The following is an 18,758-nucleotide window of genomic DNA, read 5'->3' as shown; positions in this document are numbered from 1 at the left end:
TCAGTGATGAACCAGCTGAATAGTCTTTAGCTCTTCGATTATGTGCACACGACGTCTTTGTCAGGAGGAAACTGCTTGGAAAACTCCTGAAAGAGCCCGGCAAAAAAATGCACAGTAACGTTCAAACGACATCACTGTGAGCATGATCAGTCTTATGTCATTTCTTTAAAGTTCATGAATCTTAAAGCGGTTAAAAGTAATAAGATGTTCGTTCTTCGGAGGCTCTCATTGGAAGCCGTCCGTTTTTTATGCTTGAAAATACAGAGCAAAGAAGCCGGTGGAAAAAATCCTGAAAAGACGCCAGCAAAGACACTTCAGGAATAGGACCTACGTAGTTCTGGCCACGTTTTAAAGACGTAGTGTGCACATAGCCTTAGCTGTAAATAGAACAAGAGACCTGCTGTGCAAGTCACGATTTTAACAAGTAGTTCTGCAGCAGCTGCTGCCCCCTGCTGGCCCGAACCGTGCATGTGCACCTATGGGCAATATTACCTGTATGTTTCCTTAGGTGTTCCTTAAAATGTCCAAAGTGATCAAACTGTTTATCGCAGTACTGACAAACGTGGATTTTTTTGCCAGGTTTCGGCCTTTTGCTGCTGCCGGTTTCTTCTGGGTGATAACAGTTGAGGTGTTGCTTCCACGCTATCTCGCGGATGTAGCTTTTATTGCATATTTCACACTTATAATTGTCAGCGGAGTGTGATTTCATGTGCTCCTTTAAATGGTAAAACAATTTAAATGAACGATTACATTTCTGACAATGGAACATGTTGTTGACATGCGACAGATGAACTTCCATAATCTCAATGCCTTCTACCTGTTTGCCCGCAGCGTCGCTTTCATTGGCGCTGTCTTCTTGAAGCTGTCTTTTTCTCTCGCCCTGGCGGTATTTACTGGTAATGTCCGCTAGGAGCGCCAGCGCGGAGTCATCCGACGTGCCTGTGCTCTGGAGGTATTTCACAGACTGCTCTGGGGAAGTCACCGCTTCCAGAGCCGCCACGTTCTCCTCTAACTCTAAGGTTCCTTCAGTTATTTCTACCTCAATCTCCACTGGCTCGCCCTCCGAGTTCGGCAAACTTTCGGTGATCAAGTTGCTTGTGTCCAAAATCTTCCATCTTTTCACACTTTCTTCTTCTTGCGGCTTTTCTTCGATGACTATGGTTTCTTTGTTCCTAGCAAATACAAAGAGGCTCAATAAATGCGTGTAAGGTTCAGAAACTACACGGAAGACACGGGTGCGATTATAGGGGTTAAGTATCTACAGCAAAATAATACGTAAACACTAATTATAATAGCACTATAAATGCATTATTTGCAGGATAACATACACTGGTGTACGGGCTTGCGCCCATCGTTTCTCCTTCTCCGGCGGAGGACGCACATGCGCAGAATATGATTAGGCCAAATACTAGACTCATACTTCCTGTTGTGTACAGCAGCCACACGGACACAGACTAGCTCTGGACTCACTGACTTCCATAGGCGTTTTCTAGGCATGCTCTGATCTGCGACAAGTGCTATGTGAAGGTAGGGGGAGGAGGGGAGCTGTGAGTATCACCTACTGTGAATGGCACCGACCAGAAAAGGAGTCTAGTATTCATTTTAGTTAGAAAATTGAAAGTTTTTTTTATTATTGTTTCATTAAAGATGGCAATATGCAAAGCTGGAAATTATATAACAAAAAACATTAAAAAAAAATTAAAAGTTAAAAAGAAAATTTTAAACAAATAAAAATTAATTAGATGGCACTGGCGCTAGTCCACCGAAAAGACAAAAAAGGTCCAATGTTCCCAGATGCAGCTGGTGGGTTACAGGCTCTGTGCCGGTGCCTGTTAAAAGAAGCTAGAGCTGAAGATAAAGAAATACACCGCGCTATACTGGGAAATAAAATAAATCCGGTTACTCACTTGATAATGTGTAAAGGAACTCGTGGTAGAAGATATACAGCGATATCCAAAATTATTCACACTGTCACAGATCTATGTTGCATCCCATTTGCATACAAAAAGGCTGCTGGATAGATGATATAGGGTTAGATAGCAATAAGCCCGGTTATATATCTGCAAACAATATATACTAAACTTGTATTACTCACTTGAGTATACCAAAAAATATGAGATCCTTGCTGTAAATAAGGCCGCGTTTGAGGCGGCAATATTGATGTACTGATGCGGCAAGATTCACTAGCGGGCACAGGCTATCACTAATGCCTATCTACCTTACAGTGCCTGAGCTACCAGCAGTTTGTACATTGTGACAACTATCAGGACCATGTTGGTTTAATCTAATCTATTTTAGCCCGCAGTAAGTTCTGTATCTGTCATCTAAGCCTCTATACACTCCTTCATTTTTTCCCTGCTCCATTCTAATTGTACATTCTTGCATCAGAACCTCAAGGTGCAAGCATATCAATCTTGCCGCATCAGTACATCAATATTGCCGCCTCAAATGCGGCCTTATTTACAGCAAGGATCTCATTTTTTTGTATACTCAAGTGAGTAATACAAGTTTAGTATATATTTTTTGCAGATATATAACCGGGCTTATTGCTATCTAACCCTATATCATCTATCCAGCAGCCTTTTTGTATGCAAATGGGATGCAACATAGATCTGTGACAGTGTGAATAATTGTGGATCTCGCTGTATATCTTCTACCACGAGTTCCTTTACACATTATCAAGTGAGTAACCGGTAACCGGATTTATTTTATTTCCCAGTATAGCGCGGTGTATTTCTTTATCTTCAGCTCTAAAAATTAATTAGATGTTTTTAAGAAGGATGTCTGCAAGATTTTAAAAGGAATCTGTCAGCAGGTTTTTGCTGTGTAAACTCTGCCCCCTCCTGTGATAAGCAGCACACTATTTATAGACAATGCACACACAGAGCTTGGTGTGGGAGTGTCATGTTGGACACTGTTCGCACTAGGGTGTCCGGCAGACAGCGGTAATACCCCATCCTACCACTTTGTTCTCAGCGGTGCTGGTTGGTCTTCTGATCCGGCTTGGATTGGGTTAACAAGGTTGTCATTCTGGCAGAGGGCTTAGCCACGCCCTCTGTCTTTAAATTGTCCTGCGTGACTATGGGCGTCGCCGACTATAGCGCTTGCTTTGTGCTAGCGATACCGGTCTGGAGTGGTGGTCTAAGCGGCATACTGTTTCTGGTGTAGTATATTCCGTTCTTGCCATTTTGCCTCCCTGTGTTGTATTTTTAGGTTGCCCTTGCACATTATTGTATTCTCCTGTGTGTACGCGGTGTGGTGCGTTTCCTTTATCCCTGTCCATACTTATTTGTGGGGTCTGGTGTTTGGTCTCCTCACTGGGTGGAGGGTGGTGGGTTCTGCTTAGGGCTGGACAGGTGACAAGGACAGGGTGGAGGCCCAGGCAGGCACACCTTCAGTGTAAACCCTGGGTTGAGGTACAGACAGGGTTTCCCCTAGTCTGAGGGACACCGCAGGGGCCCCGGGGTTTTAGCCTATAGTTACCTAGGCTTCCCATGACATTATAGTTGGCCCAAATTTTATTTACCATGGAACCTATAGTCTCCATAACCAAGTAGCTGGAGACTCTGTCCATACAGGTCACTGAACTGAGGGGGGCAGTCCAGCAACAAGGCCTGTCAGCTCCTGCTGTGCAAACTGAGGCAGCAGTCAGGGCAGCTGAACCCAAGTTACCTCTTCCTGAACGATTTTCTGGTGATCGCTGTAAGTTCGTTGTATTTCGTGAATCCTGCAAATTGTATTTTCGCATGCGTCCACTCTCCTCAGGAAATGAGGCTCAGCGTGTGGGCTTGGTAATTTCCTTGCTGAGTGGTGATCCACAAGCATGGGCTTTTTCACTACCTTCTGATTCACATGCATTTGAGTCCGTAGACTTTTTTTTTCTGCTCTTGGTTTAATCTATGACGATCCTGACAGACTGACGTTAGCAGAGTCTAAAATACGCTCTCTACTCCAGGGTGAGCGACTGGCGGAGGATTATTGTACGGAATTTCGTCGCTGGGCTGTGGACACTCAATGGAATGACCCTGCACTAAGGAGTCAATTTTTGCATGGGGTTTCTGGAAGAGTTAAACAAGCTCTGCTAATGTATGAGACTCCCGCCTCTCTGGAGGCTGCTATGGTGCTTGTAGTACGCATTGATCGCCGCTTTCGTCAGAGGTCGCAGGAGACATTGCCTGTGGGGGGGGGGCAGTTTCTGGTGAGGTCGCCTCGGGTGAATCCATGGAACCTATGCAGATTCGCCGGTATATCACATACACATAACAAGCATAAATGTCCCTTGCCCAGAAAGCAAGGGGTCTGTTTTTTTTGTGGCAAAAAAGGACATTTTATTAATGCTTGCCCCCTGGTACCTAAGAAAGACGTGCCGGTGGAAAACTGCTAGGCTCAGAGGGTTTGGAGGAGTCTAGTCTGAGCCTTTGCATATCCTCTGTGGTGGTCTCCCAGTGTATGCTCCCTGCCAAGGTAGTAATCCGGGGGCCAAGAGCTGTCGATTACTGTATTTGTAGATAGTGGTTCAGCCGCTAATCTCATTGATGAGAGATTCGCACATACAGTGGGATTTAAGGTGGAAAAGCTGCCTAATCCTATCCGGGTGGTTACCATCAATGCCTCCCCTCTCTCACAAGGGGAGATTAAAGAGTTTGTGGCTGATGTTAAACTCCACATTGGGGTCCTACACTGAGCGGGTAACATGTAAGGTGCTCAGTAATTTACCTGCTCAGGTAGTTCTGGGGTTTCCATGGTTGTCTATGCACAATCCGGTGATTGATTGGAAAACCCAGGACATAATCCAGTGGAGCAGATATTGCCAGGAGAGTTGTCTGGCCACGTGTATCTCCGCTGTGACTCCCAGCATCCCGGAGCCACTGCTGGACTTTGCTGATGTATTTTCTGAAAGAGGTTGTTCAGAGCTGCCACCGCACCGACCCTATGACTGTGCTATTAGGTTAAAACCGGGGGCCAAGTTATCGAAAGCCAGGATGTTTAATATCTCAGGTCCTGAGAGGCAAGCTCTCAAAGAATACATTGCAGAAAGTCTAAGCAAAGGGCACATCAGGCCTTCATCATCTCCATTGGCGGCAGGGTTGTTCTTTGTCAAGAAGAAAGATGGCGGATTACGCCCGTGTCTGGATTTCAGGGAACATCACGATACTGTCCTGGCGAGCCACCCAGGGGTTAAGGGCACTCTGGAACTTGTATCACGTCGTTTTTGGTTGCCCAAAATCCGGCAGGACGTGGCCTCATATGTGTCAGCCTGTACCACGTGCGCGCGGGCCAAGACACCACGCTCCCGTCCTGCTGGCAAGTTGCATCCTCTCTGTGTGCCCAGTAAGCCATGGACTGAGATTTCCATGGATTTCATTACGGATTTGCCCTCCTCGGCTGGGAACACGGTCATTCTGGTAATAGTTGATCGGTTCTCTAAAGTGTCGCATTTCGTTGCTTTGCCATCTTTGCCCAATGCGAAGACCCTTGCTCAGGTATTTATTCGCGAGGTGGTCAGACTTCATGGTGTCCCGTCTGACATTATATCTGATAGAGATACACAATTTGTGGCAAAATTTTGGAGAGCTTTTTGTTCACGCCTAGGGATTAAATTGTTTCATTCATCGGCTTTCCATCCGCAGTCGAATGGGCAGACTGAGCGTATGAACCAAAACCTGGAACAATACTTACGCTGTTTTGTGTCTGACAATCAGGAAGAGTGGTTGGCGTTTCTTCCTCTGGCTGAATTTGCGATAAACAATCATTGTCAGGAATAGTCTGGGGAATCTCCCTTCTTTTGTGTTTATGATCAACATCCCCAATTTCGTACCTTGCGCCAAGGGTGCTCTGCGGGCGTCCCTGAGGAGGACCAGTTGGGAGCACAATCGTCATCCGTTTGGAGGAGAGTAAAGCAGCGCTTGCTGAATGTAGGTTCTAGGTACAAACGTGTGGCTGATGGTAGACTTGTGCCAGGTCCGGACCTGTGTGTGGGTGATTGGGTGTGGTTGTCTACAAGGAACATCAATACCATCGCTTAAGTTGGGTCCCAGGTTCATTGGTCCGTTTAGGATCTCCGCAATTATCAACCCTGTGGCATTTCATTTGGAGTTACCTGCCGTATACAAGATACATAATGTGTTTTACAAGGCGTTACTTAAGAAGGTCATGGGTGCTGTTGATGTTTCTCCTGTGCCACCACCTCCCGTCATGGTGGATGGCACGTTGGAGTTTGAGGTGTCCAAGGTGGTTGACTCTCGGGTAGTGCGTCGCACTCTACAGTACCTGGTCCACTGGTGTGGCTATGGTCCTGAGGAGAGGACTTGAGTGCCGGCTTCGGACATACATGCGGACCGTCTGGTTACAGTGTTTCATCGCCGCCATCCGGACAAGCTGGGTCCCCGACATTGTGAGGTTCCTGGGGTCCCTCGTAGAAGGCGGGGTACTGTCATGTTGGACAATGTTCGCACCAGGGTGTCCGGCAGACAGCGGTAATACCCCATCCTACCACTTTGTTCTCAGCGGCGCTGGTTGGTCTTCTGATCCGGCTTGGATTGGGTTAACAAGGTTGTCATTCTGGCTGAGGGCTTAGCCACACCGTCTTTAAATTGTCCTGCGTGACTATGGGCGTCGCCGACTATAGCTCTTGCTTTGTGCTAGCGATACCGGTCTGGAGTGGTCGTCTAAGGAGCATACTGTTTCTGTATATGGTGTAGTATATTCCGTTGTTGCCATTTTGCCTCCCTGTGTGGTATTTTTTGGTTGCCCTTGCACATTATTGTATTCTTCTGTGTGTACGCGGTGTGGTGCGTTTCCTTTATCCCTGTCCATACTTATTTGTGGGGTCTGGTGTTTGGTCTCCTCACTGGGTGGAGGGTGGTGGGTTCAGCTAAGGGCTGGACAGGAGACAAGGACAGGGTGGAGGCCCAGGCAGGCACACCTTCAGTGTAAACCCTGGGTTGAGGGACAGACAGGGTTTCCCCTAGTCTGAGGGACACCACAGGGGCCCCGGGGTTTTAGCCTATAGTTACCTAGGCTTCCCATGACAGGGAGGAGATAGCTGTGGTGTGGGCGGAGTTAGTTTTATCATCTCTGCTTCATTTTAAATCTAAAAATTCTGAGCGAGTCAGAACGGCTGCATCCAGTAACCTAAATGTTACATTGTTAGATTCAGCTTCTTTTTGCCTACATTATGCTGCTCTCAGACGAGGTAGCAAAAACCTGCTGACACATTCCCTTTAACATGCTCACTAAGGGTATGTTCCCACGTAGTTTTTAGTCTCTGCGGCTTTTGTAGCGAAAACCGCAGGAAATCCGCAGGACAAAGTGCTGCGGTTTTTCTGCGGATTATCTGCGTTTTTTCCCTGCGGTTTTACACCTCATAATGGATGAGGTGTAAAACCGCAGCGTTTCTGCACCAAACAATTGACATGCTGCGGATTGTAAACCGCAGCAAAACCGCGCGGAAAAAAACGCAGCATGTGCACAGCTTTTTTTTATTTCCATAGGAAATAAAGGTACTGTACAACGCAGCAAAATCTGCTGCGTTTCTGCAGAGCCAAAAACGCTGCGGAAACGCAGCAGAATCCGCAGCGTGTGCACATACCCTCAATATTCTCTTGGGTCGCTCAAAATAAAAACAAAAAAAAAAAAACCTAAACACTTTAATAATCTACTGTGAGTAAAAACTGGACATTGATGAGTGTCCCCCCAGATGTCTATCAAAAAAAGCCCCCACAATAGGCCACTTACAGCCGTAACTTGTCTAACAATACTGCCTAAAATAAAGAGAACAAAGTAAAGCGATACCACCATGCTGCTGTTTCTCACACAGGAGCACCCTCATGCAAGGCAAGGGGATCTTCAGTAGATCCCTGGCAGTCATGGAAAACCATCGGCACCCTGCAGTTGTTGCAAGAAGTCAATGGCCACTAAGGGTATGTGCAGACATTCAGTAATTGGCAATGCTTTGGACGCAGAACATGTCTGCTGCGTCCAAAGTGCTGCCAGCTTTTGAATGCAGGCGATTCTGGATGTGATCACTGGACCGTGTGCACCTACCCTTAGAGTGCCAAGCCCCCTAGGCAGCGTGCTGTAAATGTTTCCGCCAAAGTTTTACAGAGGCGGTTAACAGCAGGGGATAGAGCTCCCTCCACCAGTGACTATTAGGGGTGACACCTGGACCACCTGGTCATTTGAGGATTGTGTTGAGGTAATGTTGGTTGGGGTTTTTTACCCCCTTAGATGGGTAATAGTCAAGCCCTTGGTGGGAAGGATTTCTTTCCTTGTTTATTAGTATGTGGGCTTATGGCAATAGTTGGTATGAGGTCTAATTAAGCACACCATATGCTATAGGCAGTACATGAGGGCATGGTGGCTCTCTTTATATACATAATTATGGATATTTATTTACATCCGGCACCTCTTTTTGAGGTGATATAGGCCTTTTTGGTGTAGCTCTGTTAGATACCTTTATTTTGGCCTCTGTTTCCCTTTAATACACCATATGCCTCTTGAATTATAGATTTGTATATCTTTCTACCTTCTCTCTGTGGCTGGTGGTGGTCCAGGGTGTCTTTAGGCACTGTCTGCACTTTAGTCTGCATTTTGCATATGTCCACCTTCTTGTCCTGTTGTGTCCTTTCTAATAAAGAAATATTTATATGATAAAGGATCTTTTGGTCGTATTTTTGTGGTTTCCACATCCATGTTCAGTGACTATTAGAGGCAGATGATGGGAATGGGGCAGGCTCAGTTTCTGAGCATTCTTCGAAGAAGGGGACTCAAGGCCTGACGTAATAGTATGTCACGTGTCAGGAAGGGGTTATACAGGATAATGTATTCACATTTGGATCGTTACACAAGATATACCATAAATGTGTAGAGACCCTAAGACCCTGCCCCTCTCTCTGCTCAAATGTTTATGAAACCTATAGAAGTTAATAGAGTTGCAGACATGGTGACTGCTTCACTAGGCGGCTCAAGGAACCCACATTTTTTAACATCCAGTAGTCATTTATGGCATATCCTGTGTACAAGAGGAGAATACCCCTTTAACCGCAGATGTTATAAAGCAGCCGTAAATGTAAAAGTGAGACCATGTAAGAAGTCCATAAAGGGGTAAATTAGTTGGTGTTCCCTCTAAACTGGGCCTTACTGGTGTTATGATGCTGAGCTGGTGCACTCTGTTTTTAACTCTTTCAAGGGCAGCATATAGATGATTTATACTTCCGACCCACGGGCAGTGTGAATCAGGGACAGGCTCCCTTATTGCAAGGGGAAGAGTCTTGAGGAGATCATTTGCATATTCCCAGTGCCTTCTGGGATAAGTGAAGAGTCTCCGCGAGCTCAACGATCACTGGGTTTTGGCCGTTGCAGCTGAAAAGAGGAAATCGGAAAACCAGGGGAAGAGTCTTGAGGAGATCATTTGCATATTCCCAGTGCCTTCTGGGATAAGTGAAGAGTCTCCGCGAGCTCAACGATCACTGGGTTTTGGCCGTTGCAGCTGAAAAGAGGAAATCGGAAAACCAGGGGAAGAGTCTTGAGGAGATCATTTGCATATTCCCAGTGCCTTCTGGGATAAGTGAAGAGTCTCCGCGAGCGCAACGATCACTGGGTTTTGGCCGTTGCAGCTGAAAAGAGGAAATCGGAAAACCAGGGGAAGAGACTTGAGGAGATCATTTGCATATTCCCAGTGCCTTCTGGGATAAGTGAAGAGTCTCCGCGAGCTCAACGATCACTGGGTTTTGGCCGTTGCAGCTGAAAAGAGGAAATCGGAAAACCAGGGGAAGAGTCTTGAGGAGATCATTTACATATTCCCAGTGCCTTCTGGGATAAGTGAAGAGTCTCCGCGAGCTCAACGATCACTGGGTTTTGGCCGTTGCAGCTGAAAAGAGGAAATCGGAAAACCAGGGGAAGAGTCTTGAGGAGATCATTTGCATATTCCCAGTGCCTTCTGGGATAAGTGAAGAGTCTCCGCGAGCTCGACGATCACTGTGTTTTGGCCGTTGCAGCTGAAAAGAGGAAATCGGAAAAACCGTGCGCCTATCGGCGCGCGAATTTTGGCTCATCTTTCATCGTTTTTAAGAAATCTCAAGATGGAAGAGGCCAGGAGCCATTTGGTGAGCTGCATTTCTTGCTACATGTTCACAGACTTACCAGTGGAAAAGCCAAACTTCACATGCCACAAATGCAAGCTTGTGTCCCTGTTGGAGGAAAAGTTGCAAAATCTCGAAGAGAGGTTAGCTACGTTGAAGATCATTAAGGAAGGTGAAGAGTTCTTGGACAGAGCAGAATTATCTCTTCATGTTACAGAAAGAGAAGAAATTCGAAGTGCACCTGAAGAAACAGAGGAATGGAGACATGTGACCCAGAGAAGCAGGAGGATCAGGAGGCAGTCAGCACCCATACTGCTCAGAAACCAGTACCAGGCTCTCACGCAGGAAAATGATGAAGAAATACATCAGGATAAGACTTTGCCAACAAACAGCAACCTTGTACGCCTTCAGAGTCCTCCTGGATGGAGAAAGAAAAATGTTGTGAAGAAGAAACGGAGAGTGGTGGTCATGGGGGATTCCCTGTTGAGAGGAACAGAGGCCGCTATCTGCAGACCGGATATAACTTCAAGAGAAATGTGCTGTCTTCCAGGTGCAAAAATTAAAGATGTGTCTGACAGGATATCAGGACTCTTCAGACCTACAGATGACTACCCATTCCTGCTACTACATGTGGGGACAAATGACACCGCAAGAAACGACCTGGAAACCATCTGCAGAGACTTTGAAGACTTAGGCAAGAAAGTGAAAGAACTGGGAGCGCAGGTGGTCTTCTCTTCCATCCTCCCAGTGGATGGCCATGGAACAAGGAGGTGGAATAAGATTCTGCAAGTGAACAACTGGCTACATCGATGGTGCCATCAGCAACGATTTGGATTTCTGGATCACGGAGTGAACTACTTATACGATGGACTACTTGCTAGAGATGGGGTGCACCTTACGAAGACTGGAAAGCATGTATTTGGAAGTCGCCTTGTTACACTTGTAAGGAGAGCTTTAAACTAGAACAACATGGGAAGGGAAGCAAAAGACCAGAAAAAGCCATACACCTGACAAATGCTATTGAGAACTCTGCTAATAGAAGTGGAAAGGAAGAACAAAGACGAAAGAATCTAATTAATAAAAATATTGGAGAAAGAGAAACCAATCACAAACTAAAATGTTTCTATACTAATGCACAAAGCATGGGCAACAAACAAGGAGAATTGGAACTACTAACACAGGAAAAGAAATATGATGTCATTGGAATCACTGAAACTTGGTGGGACGATACACATGATTGGAATACAAGACTAGAAGGATACAACTTATTTGCAAGAAACAGACTTGATAAACGAGGAGGGGGTGTTGCATTGTATGTTAGAAACGCATATATCTGCACAGAGATTGAAGCTTCAGAGACTGGGAGTTCTGTGGAAACTGTTTGGGTAAGAATACAAGGACAGAACAATGGAAAGGACACCATTGTAGGCATTTACTACAGGCCGCCTGTGCAAGCTGAAGATATGGATGAACTCTTTATGCATCAAATGGCCAAGTTCTCCAAAAAATATGACATAGTTGTCATGGGAGATTTCAACTATCCAGACATTTGTTGGGAATCTCTCTCAGGCAAAACTAACAGGTCAAGGAAATTCTTATCCTCTCTTGCTGACAACTTTATCTTCCAAAAGGTAGGGGAGAAAACAAGGGGAACTGCTACCTTGGATCTAATCCTTATAAACAGGGAGGAAATGGTTGAGGAGGTAAAAGTGGCTGGAACCCTAGGAGGTAGCGACCATGCTATTTTAGAATTTTGGATAACTAGAGGCGGAAGACCTGTGAAGACTCAGACGTCAAGGTTAGATTTCAGAAAGGCAGATTTTAAGGGATTCAGAAAGATAATTGGAGGGATCCAATGGCTGGATATCCTTAAAGACAAAAATGTCCAGGAAGGATGGGAAATCTTGAAAAATGAAATTCTCAAAGCACAGTTGTTAACAATTCCGAAAAGAGGGAAGAATAGGAAGCATTTAAGGAAACCAGGATGGGTGAACACAGAACTTAAGCACATGCTAAAAAGGAAGAAAAAAATGTTTATAAAATGGAAAGAGGGAGGCATATCTAAAGAAGAATATAATGCTGTCTGCAAGAACCTGCAGGGCACAAATCAGATTAGCTAAAGCTGAAAATGAATTGAGGCTTGCAAGAGATGTCAAAAGCAATAATAAAGGATTTTGGGGATATGTCAAAAGTAAAAGAAAAGTCAAAGATGCTATAGGATTTTTACAGGATGAAAATGATGAAATGGTAAGACAGGATGTTGAGAAGGCTGAACTTTTAAATTCCTATTTTGCATCTGTTTTCTCTCAGAAAGGAAATGTAACACCAACTGTTATTCACTGTCCTATTAAGGGAATAGAAGAATCCAGGATATCTATAAACAGAAAGATAGTGAGGAAACACTTAGCTAACCTAAATGAATTCAAGTCTCCAGGTCCAGATGAATTACACCCCAGAGTACTGAAGGAGATAGCAGAAGAAATTTCTGAACCACTCTCCATAATCTTTGAAAATTCTTGGAGAACAGGAGAAGTGCCAGAAGACTGGAGAAGAGCAAATGTTGTTCCTATCTTCAAAAAGGGGAAGAAGGTGGACCCAGGCAACTATAGGCCGGTGAGTCTGACTTCTATACCAGGAAAGATCTTTGAACAAATTATTAAACAACATGTAAGTCAATACCTGAATAAGAATGAAGTGATCAAACAGAGTCAGCATGGGTTTGTAACTAATAAGTCATGTCAGACTAACTTAATTTCCTTCTATGACGGTATCACTGATTGGGTGGATCAAGGAAATGCTGTAGATATAGTATATCTTGACTTCAGCAAAGCATTTGACAAAGTCTCTCATACAATCCTTATTGAAAAAATGACTAAGTATGGAATGGACAAGGCAACTGTTAGGTGGATTCATAGCTGGCTTAGTGATCGGACCCAAAGAGTGGTCGTAAATGGCTGCACATCCAGTTGGAAGAATGTCTCAAGTGGGGTACCACAGGGCTCTGTCCTGGGCCCTGTATTGTTCAACATCTTTATCAACGATTTAGATGAAGGAATTGAGGGTAAACTGATTAAATTTGCTGATGACACAAAGCTAGGAGGGATAGCTAATACTAGAGAAGAGAGAGAGAGGATTCAAAAAGATTTAAATAAACTGGAGAAGTGGGCAGTAACTAACAGAATGGTTTTTAACAGGGAGAAATGCAAAGTACTACATCTGGGCAATAAAAATGAAAAAAGCATATATAGAATGGGAGGAATAGGGCTAAGTGACAGCACATGTGAAAAAGACTTGGGTATACTAATAGATCACAGACTGAATATGAGTCAACAGTGTGATGCAGCAGCAAAAAAGGCAAATGCAGTTCTAGGATGTATTAACAGAAGCATACAGTCTAGATCACGTGAAGTCATTATTTCCCTCTACTCCTCTTTGGTCAGACCTCATCTGGAATATTGTGTCCAGTTTTGGGCACCACATTTTAAAAAAGACATCAACAAACTAGAGCAAGTTCAGAAAAGAGCGACCAGAATGGTGACCGGTCTGCAAACCCTGTCTTATGAGGAAAGGTTGCAGGATTTGGGAATGTTTAGTTTGCAAAAGAGAAGACTGAGAGGAGACTTAATAGCTGTCTACAAATATCTAAAGGGCTGTCACATTGTAGAAGGATCAACTTTATTCTCATTTGCACAAGGAAAGACTAGAAGCAATGGGATGAAACTGAATGGGAGGAGACACAGATTAGATATTAGAAAAAACTTTTTGACAGTTAGTGATCAATGAGTGGAACAGGCTGCCACGAGAAGTGGTGAGTTCTCCTTCAATGGAAGTCTTCAAACAGAGGCTGGACAGACATCTGACTGGGATGATTTAGCGAATCCTGCTTTGAGCAGGGGGTTGGACCAGATGGCCCAGGAGGTCCCTTCCAACTCTACGATTCTATGATTCTAAGTATCTGCAGCTTTTCAGAGACGACTTACTATAGATGTGGCCAGCAAGAAAAGGTGAAGTGGATGACTAGTCACAGAGGCGTGCTCCCTGCTAGACTGACGAGTCTCTCTCCATTACACAAATAGTGAGACCTGTCAATCAAACTACTGAGCTGGAAAAACCTAAAAGGGGCACAGCCCTCCTGGGGACCACTCATCTACCGGCACCTTGCTCCCAGCCTATAGTCAGAGTACGGCAGCCGGTGCCTGATTCATGCAGCTCGTGGTTCGGGCAGCATGAAACTTCTCACCGGTTACATTAAACTTGTTCCCCAGACAAAGAAAACTCTGCTCTCTCCATGCAGAAACATTGACACATATGACAGGCTTATACCTGAACTCAAGTGCTTTGATAGCCTCGTGCATCTGGAGATACTCGGCTGCCTTGTATATGTCCACGGCCTCCTCCTCCCCCTGCAGCATCAGTTTTGCCGTGTATGTGAACTCTATGAGATGTCGGAAGGCGGCATTACTCACTCCTGTGTACGGAAAAAAACACATCATTAGATTTACACCCATGCACACAAGGACACACCTGTCAAAGGAACCATGACAATTATTTCATTCTCCTAGTGAAGCTGTATTCTTTTAGTTGGACATCTATAAAACCTACTGAAATGTCAAAAGTCACAAAAGGCAAAAAAATGCATTAACTGAGAAAATATCAGCAGGTGTTTGTTATGTAATCTGAGAGCAGCATAATATAGGTGCTGGGACCCTGATTCCAGTGATGTGTCACTTACCGAGTTGCTTGATGTGATTTTGATGAAATCCCTGTTATCTGCTGCAGATCTAGCAGTTCTCTGAATGCTGAGCTCTGTATAACCCCACCCACATCACTGATCGGCTGCTCTCTGTGTACACTATGCAGAGGCATTACGCTGCCAATCAGTGGTGAGGTGCAGGGTTACACAGAACAGGAGGCCTACATGGTATGAGACACTAGTCCTGTAGTGATAATATCCTGCTGATAATACACTGATTTTATTGAAAACAAGCAGCCTAGTAAGTGACACATTGCTGCAATTAATGTCAATTACGTCGCGGGTGGATAGGTGTTCTGCCCGCAGCTGTTAACCAGTTAAATCCTGCAGTCACTCACTGACATCGGGATTAAACACACACTGGAAGGAAGCACGTCATTAATCTCACCCATCAGCGCCCCGTCACATGATCGTGAGGCTCCAATGGGTTGTCATGACAACTAGGGTTCTGCAGAAGACCCCCATGCCTGTCATTACGATACTCCTGTGAATACTGGCCAGTGGCTGGCGCTCATAGAAGATCGTCATTTCTCCTATACATAGAGAGCTGCTATGTACAGTGCTGAAAAAAAAACTTTACAAGTTCAACGGAACCACAAAATCTTACCATTCAAGTATTTTATTGTGGATATTTTGTTCCAATTAGCATTTTGTCATGTCATCCTTACATTTTATCACCATCTGCAGCCGTTTAGGCAAGGATTCAGCATGGCTGGTGAAGTACGTGGCGTCCATGGTCACCCGGTGTCCTCAGCGCCTCCTTTAGATTGTTGATGTTGCTGGGCCGTGTCTCTTGAACCTTGTTTTTCATTAAATTCCAGGCATTTTCTATGGGGTTAAGGTCAGGGGATTTACCTGGCCACTCTAAAATGTTAATGCTATGGTCACTGAGAAACCGCCACGGCCTTGGCTTTATGGGCACGGGCTCCATCATGCATAAAGTAATCACACTGATGAATGACCCAAAAATTATAGGAAATGTTCTTCCAAAACATTACTATAACTGCTTGCTTTCATACTTACAGTCTTGGGAAGGAAGTATAAACCTTCCCGGCCCATGCTTTCACTATCACACGCTCAAGGTGTTTAACAGTCTTAACCGTATATTTCGGGTCACACCGTGAGCGGTACTCAGGCGAGCCTCCCCTGACCGAGCTGAGAGCGCTCTCATCGCTAAACTTCACTTTCTTCCACTTTTCACATGTGAAATCTATTCTTCTCCATTGCTGCTGTGAGACGGGGCTTCTTTGCGGCATGGCGACTTGGCGGTAGACCCAGGCCCTTCTGCAGGTGGAGACAAATTGTCCTAGTTGCGATGTTCTGGAGGAGTGTAGAGGACTTGTTTTTCAGTTCAGAGCCGGGTATAGAAGGACTTGACACCACTTTATGCTTCAAAAGCTTGTCAGTCCTTGGTGAAGTCTTCTTAGGTGCACCAGAGCCTGACCTCCTCTGCGGTACCATCCCAGGAGGCAACGACGCAGCTGACTGCTTCACTTGATAAATTGTCTTTTTCGACACTCCCAGATCGCTAGCTACAGCAATCACCGAATCCCCCTTCTCTAGCAGAGTCAAAGCACAGGATTGATCTTCCATTTTAAGGTTCTTCCAACCCATTGACGGAGAAATCAAAAATGGTCTAATACCAAAACTGTCTTAATTTCCCATAGCTTCCAATCAAGAGTGCAGCTTTCATTTTACCAGAGCAGTGTGAGATGTGGAAGCTGAGCTTTGATTGGTTGCTATTAGACAGTTTTTGATTATCTCCCCCATTGAGCGCACTTTTAAGAAGTGAAATCATGATGCAGATTTTACATGTAAAGATTTTTTTCTTTTTTTTTTGTCACACAAGTGTAAAGATTTTTTTTTCCCAGCACTGTATAGCACCAGTCTCCTAAAAGGACTATTAAAGTTTTTAAAAATATGAAGAAAAAAAACAAAAGACCACAAAAGTTCAAATCACCCCCCTTTTTGACCCATTAAAAAAAAAACAAAAAAACATATATTTGGTATCGCTGAATTTGTAAAAGTCTGATCGATCAAAATAGAAAATAAATTAATAAAATCGGTAAATGGCGTAATGAGAAAAATAATTAACACACCACAATTACATTTTTTTGGTCGCCACAACATTGCAATAAAATGCAATCAAAATATTGTATCTACCCCAAAATGGTATAAATAACTCACCCAGCCCCAGATTCCAAAAGCATACACACACACATACTCATTATGATCTGGGGAATCATACTGCCAGGTCGGTTTTAACATATAGTGAACATGATAAACAATGGAACTCTACCCGAATTATGAATACATCGCAACAATCCCACCTTTGCCATTCATTGCACAACGATGCCCACCCGCCATCACTCTCCCCCAGGCCTTATAAAGCAGTCTGATCATATATTGGCACAGAAACAGCAGAGGGCAATGATGGTGGACAGGTGCAGTGAGCATTACACCCAGTTACCACCACGTCTAGCAAAAAAATGCATCCAAGAGACACAGATACTATCGTCAAAGCCCGTTAGGACCCCAGAAATGGCTATCCCTACACCTAGTGAAGGAGATAGGCTCAGTAAAACCTTGGAAATAATGGAAAAAAATAAACAATTTTACAGTTAACTAAATTTTCATGATAACTGAAAAAATTACCTTCTATTTCCACCAACGGCTCTTCCGTAAAATCCTTAAAGAATTGGTGGAAAAAATGGCTGCAGGCGGCAAGAACGGCCTTGTGGGCTTTGAAATGGTGTCCTGAAAATAATACAGGAGGCATTAGTATGATGTATTCACTCCCTATGATATAAAATAACTATTCTTTAAAGGGATTGTCCAGTAGAAAGGTATGGATAGCATATCCTTAAGACAGGTCACTAAAGGGGTTCTCTGGGGGATAAAAAAAATAAGACACAACAACAATCTTCAAAAGTCTTTATGATCTACTATTGAGATACTAGGGGTTCAGTGGTAAGAAGAAGCGATTCACACTGCTATCCATCCTGTCTGATCTAATGCTGGACAAAGCAGGGTGCTGAGCTGAGGTAAGAAGAGGCTGCTCACACTGCTGTCCCTCCCTGTGTATCTGATCGAATACTGGAAATACCAGTGTGCTGAAGTAAGAAGAGGCTGCTCGACTCTGCTGTCCACCCCATCTTTCCGGTCCAATAATAGAGATACCAGAAGTGCATAGGTAAGAAGAAGAGGCGGGTGACACTGCTATCCATCCTGACTGATCTAATGCTGGATATAGCAGGGTGCTGAGGTAAGAGGCGGCTGCTCACACTGCTGTCTTCCTGTCTTTTCTTCTACTACCGGAGAACCCTTTTAAAATCAGATCAGTGGGGGTCCTACAGGCAGCACACCCACAGATCAGCTGTTTGCAACGACTGTCTGACAAGTGCCAATCTGTACACTGGAGACTGAGATATTCTCAAACCCTACAGACACGTTATCAATATATAAATTTAGGAGAAAAAAGGGAGCAAACGAATCCAAGTAGTATAAAAATATCAAAATCCTTTATTAAACGCGAGCACAGACAATATATATATAAATAACCAGCAAAGTTGCAAATGACAAATAGACACCAATATTATGAAGGCAGGTGAGGTGAGAAAAAAAACCCAAAAAACTACACCTATATAATCATTAGCCAGGATACTTTGTAAAATATGCTGACACGGGCTGTTACAAATGCCAAATAATCGCCATATAGGCTGGACAAAATATCCTCAGGGCAACCAGCCGATGTGTAATCAGGCAGTTTTTGAGGGGTTAATGGTCAGGAATCCTAAAGCGCCCACTTTCTACCTCCTGCCCAAAATACACAAGGACGCCGCCGACCCTCCAGGGCGTCTGATCGTGTCCGGTATTGAGAGTTTATGTGACCCGGTATGTAAGTTTTTGGATTATCTAAAACC

General features: G+C 44.4%; 1 protein-coding gene across 2 annotated transcripts in view; it reads right to left on the bottom strand.

Moving 5' to 3' along the window:
• Positions 1-18,758, bottom strand: part of ZNF131 (zinc finger protein 131) — a 33,984-nt gene that overhangs the window by 7,252 nt on the left and 7,974 nt on the right. Inside the window, exons 3-6 of one of the 2 annotated variants that reach the window (XM_073584321.1) lie at positions 17,491-17,592; positions 14,406-14,550; positions 818-1,172; positions 493-715 (exon numbers count right to left, since the gene is read on the bottom strand). In XM_073584321.1, the coding sequence (XP_073440422.1) occupies positions 493-715; positions 818-1,172; positions 14,406-14,550; positions 17,491-17,592 (825 nt within the window). Of the gene's footprint in view, positions 1-492; positions 1,173-14,405; positions 14,551-17,490; positions 17,593-18,758 lie in introns of both variants that reach the window. The other variant, XM_073584320.1, reaches the window with a different exon arrangement.

Source organism: Dendrobates tinctorius, unplaced genomic scaffold, assembly GCF_039654945.1.
Source record: "Dendrobates tinctorius isolate UK_male_01 unplaced genomic scaffold, ASM3965494v1 ptg000083l, whole genome shotgun sequence".
In the NCBI taxonomy this organism is placed as follows: domain Eukaryota; kingdom Metazoa; phylum Chordata; class Amphibia; order Anura; family Dendrobatidae; genus Dendrobates; species Dendrobates tinctorius.
This window is presented reverse-complemented; position numbering and strand designations above follow the sequence as displayed.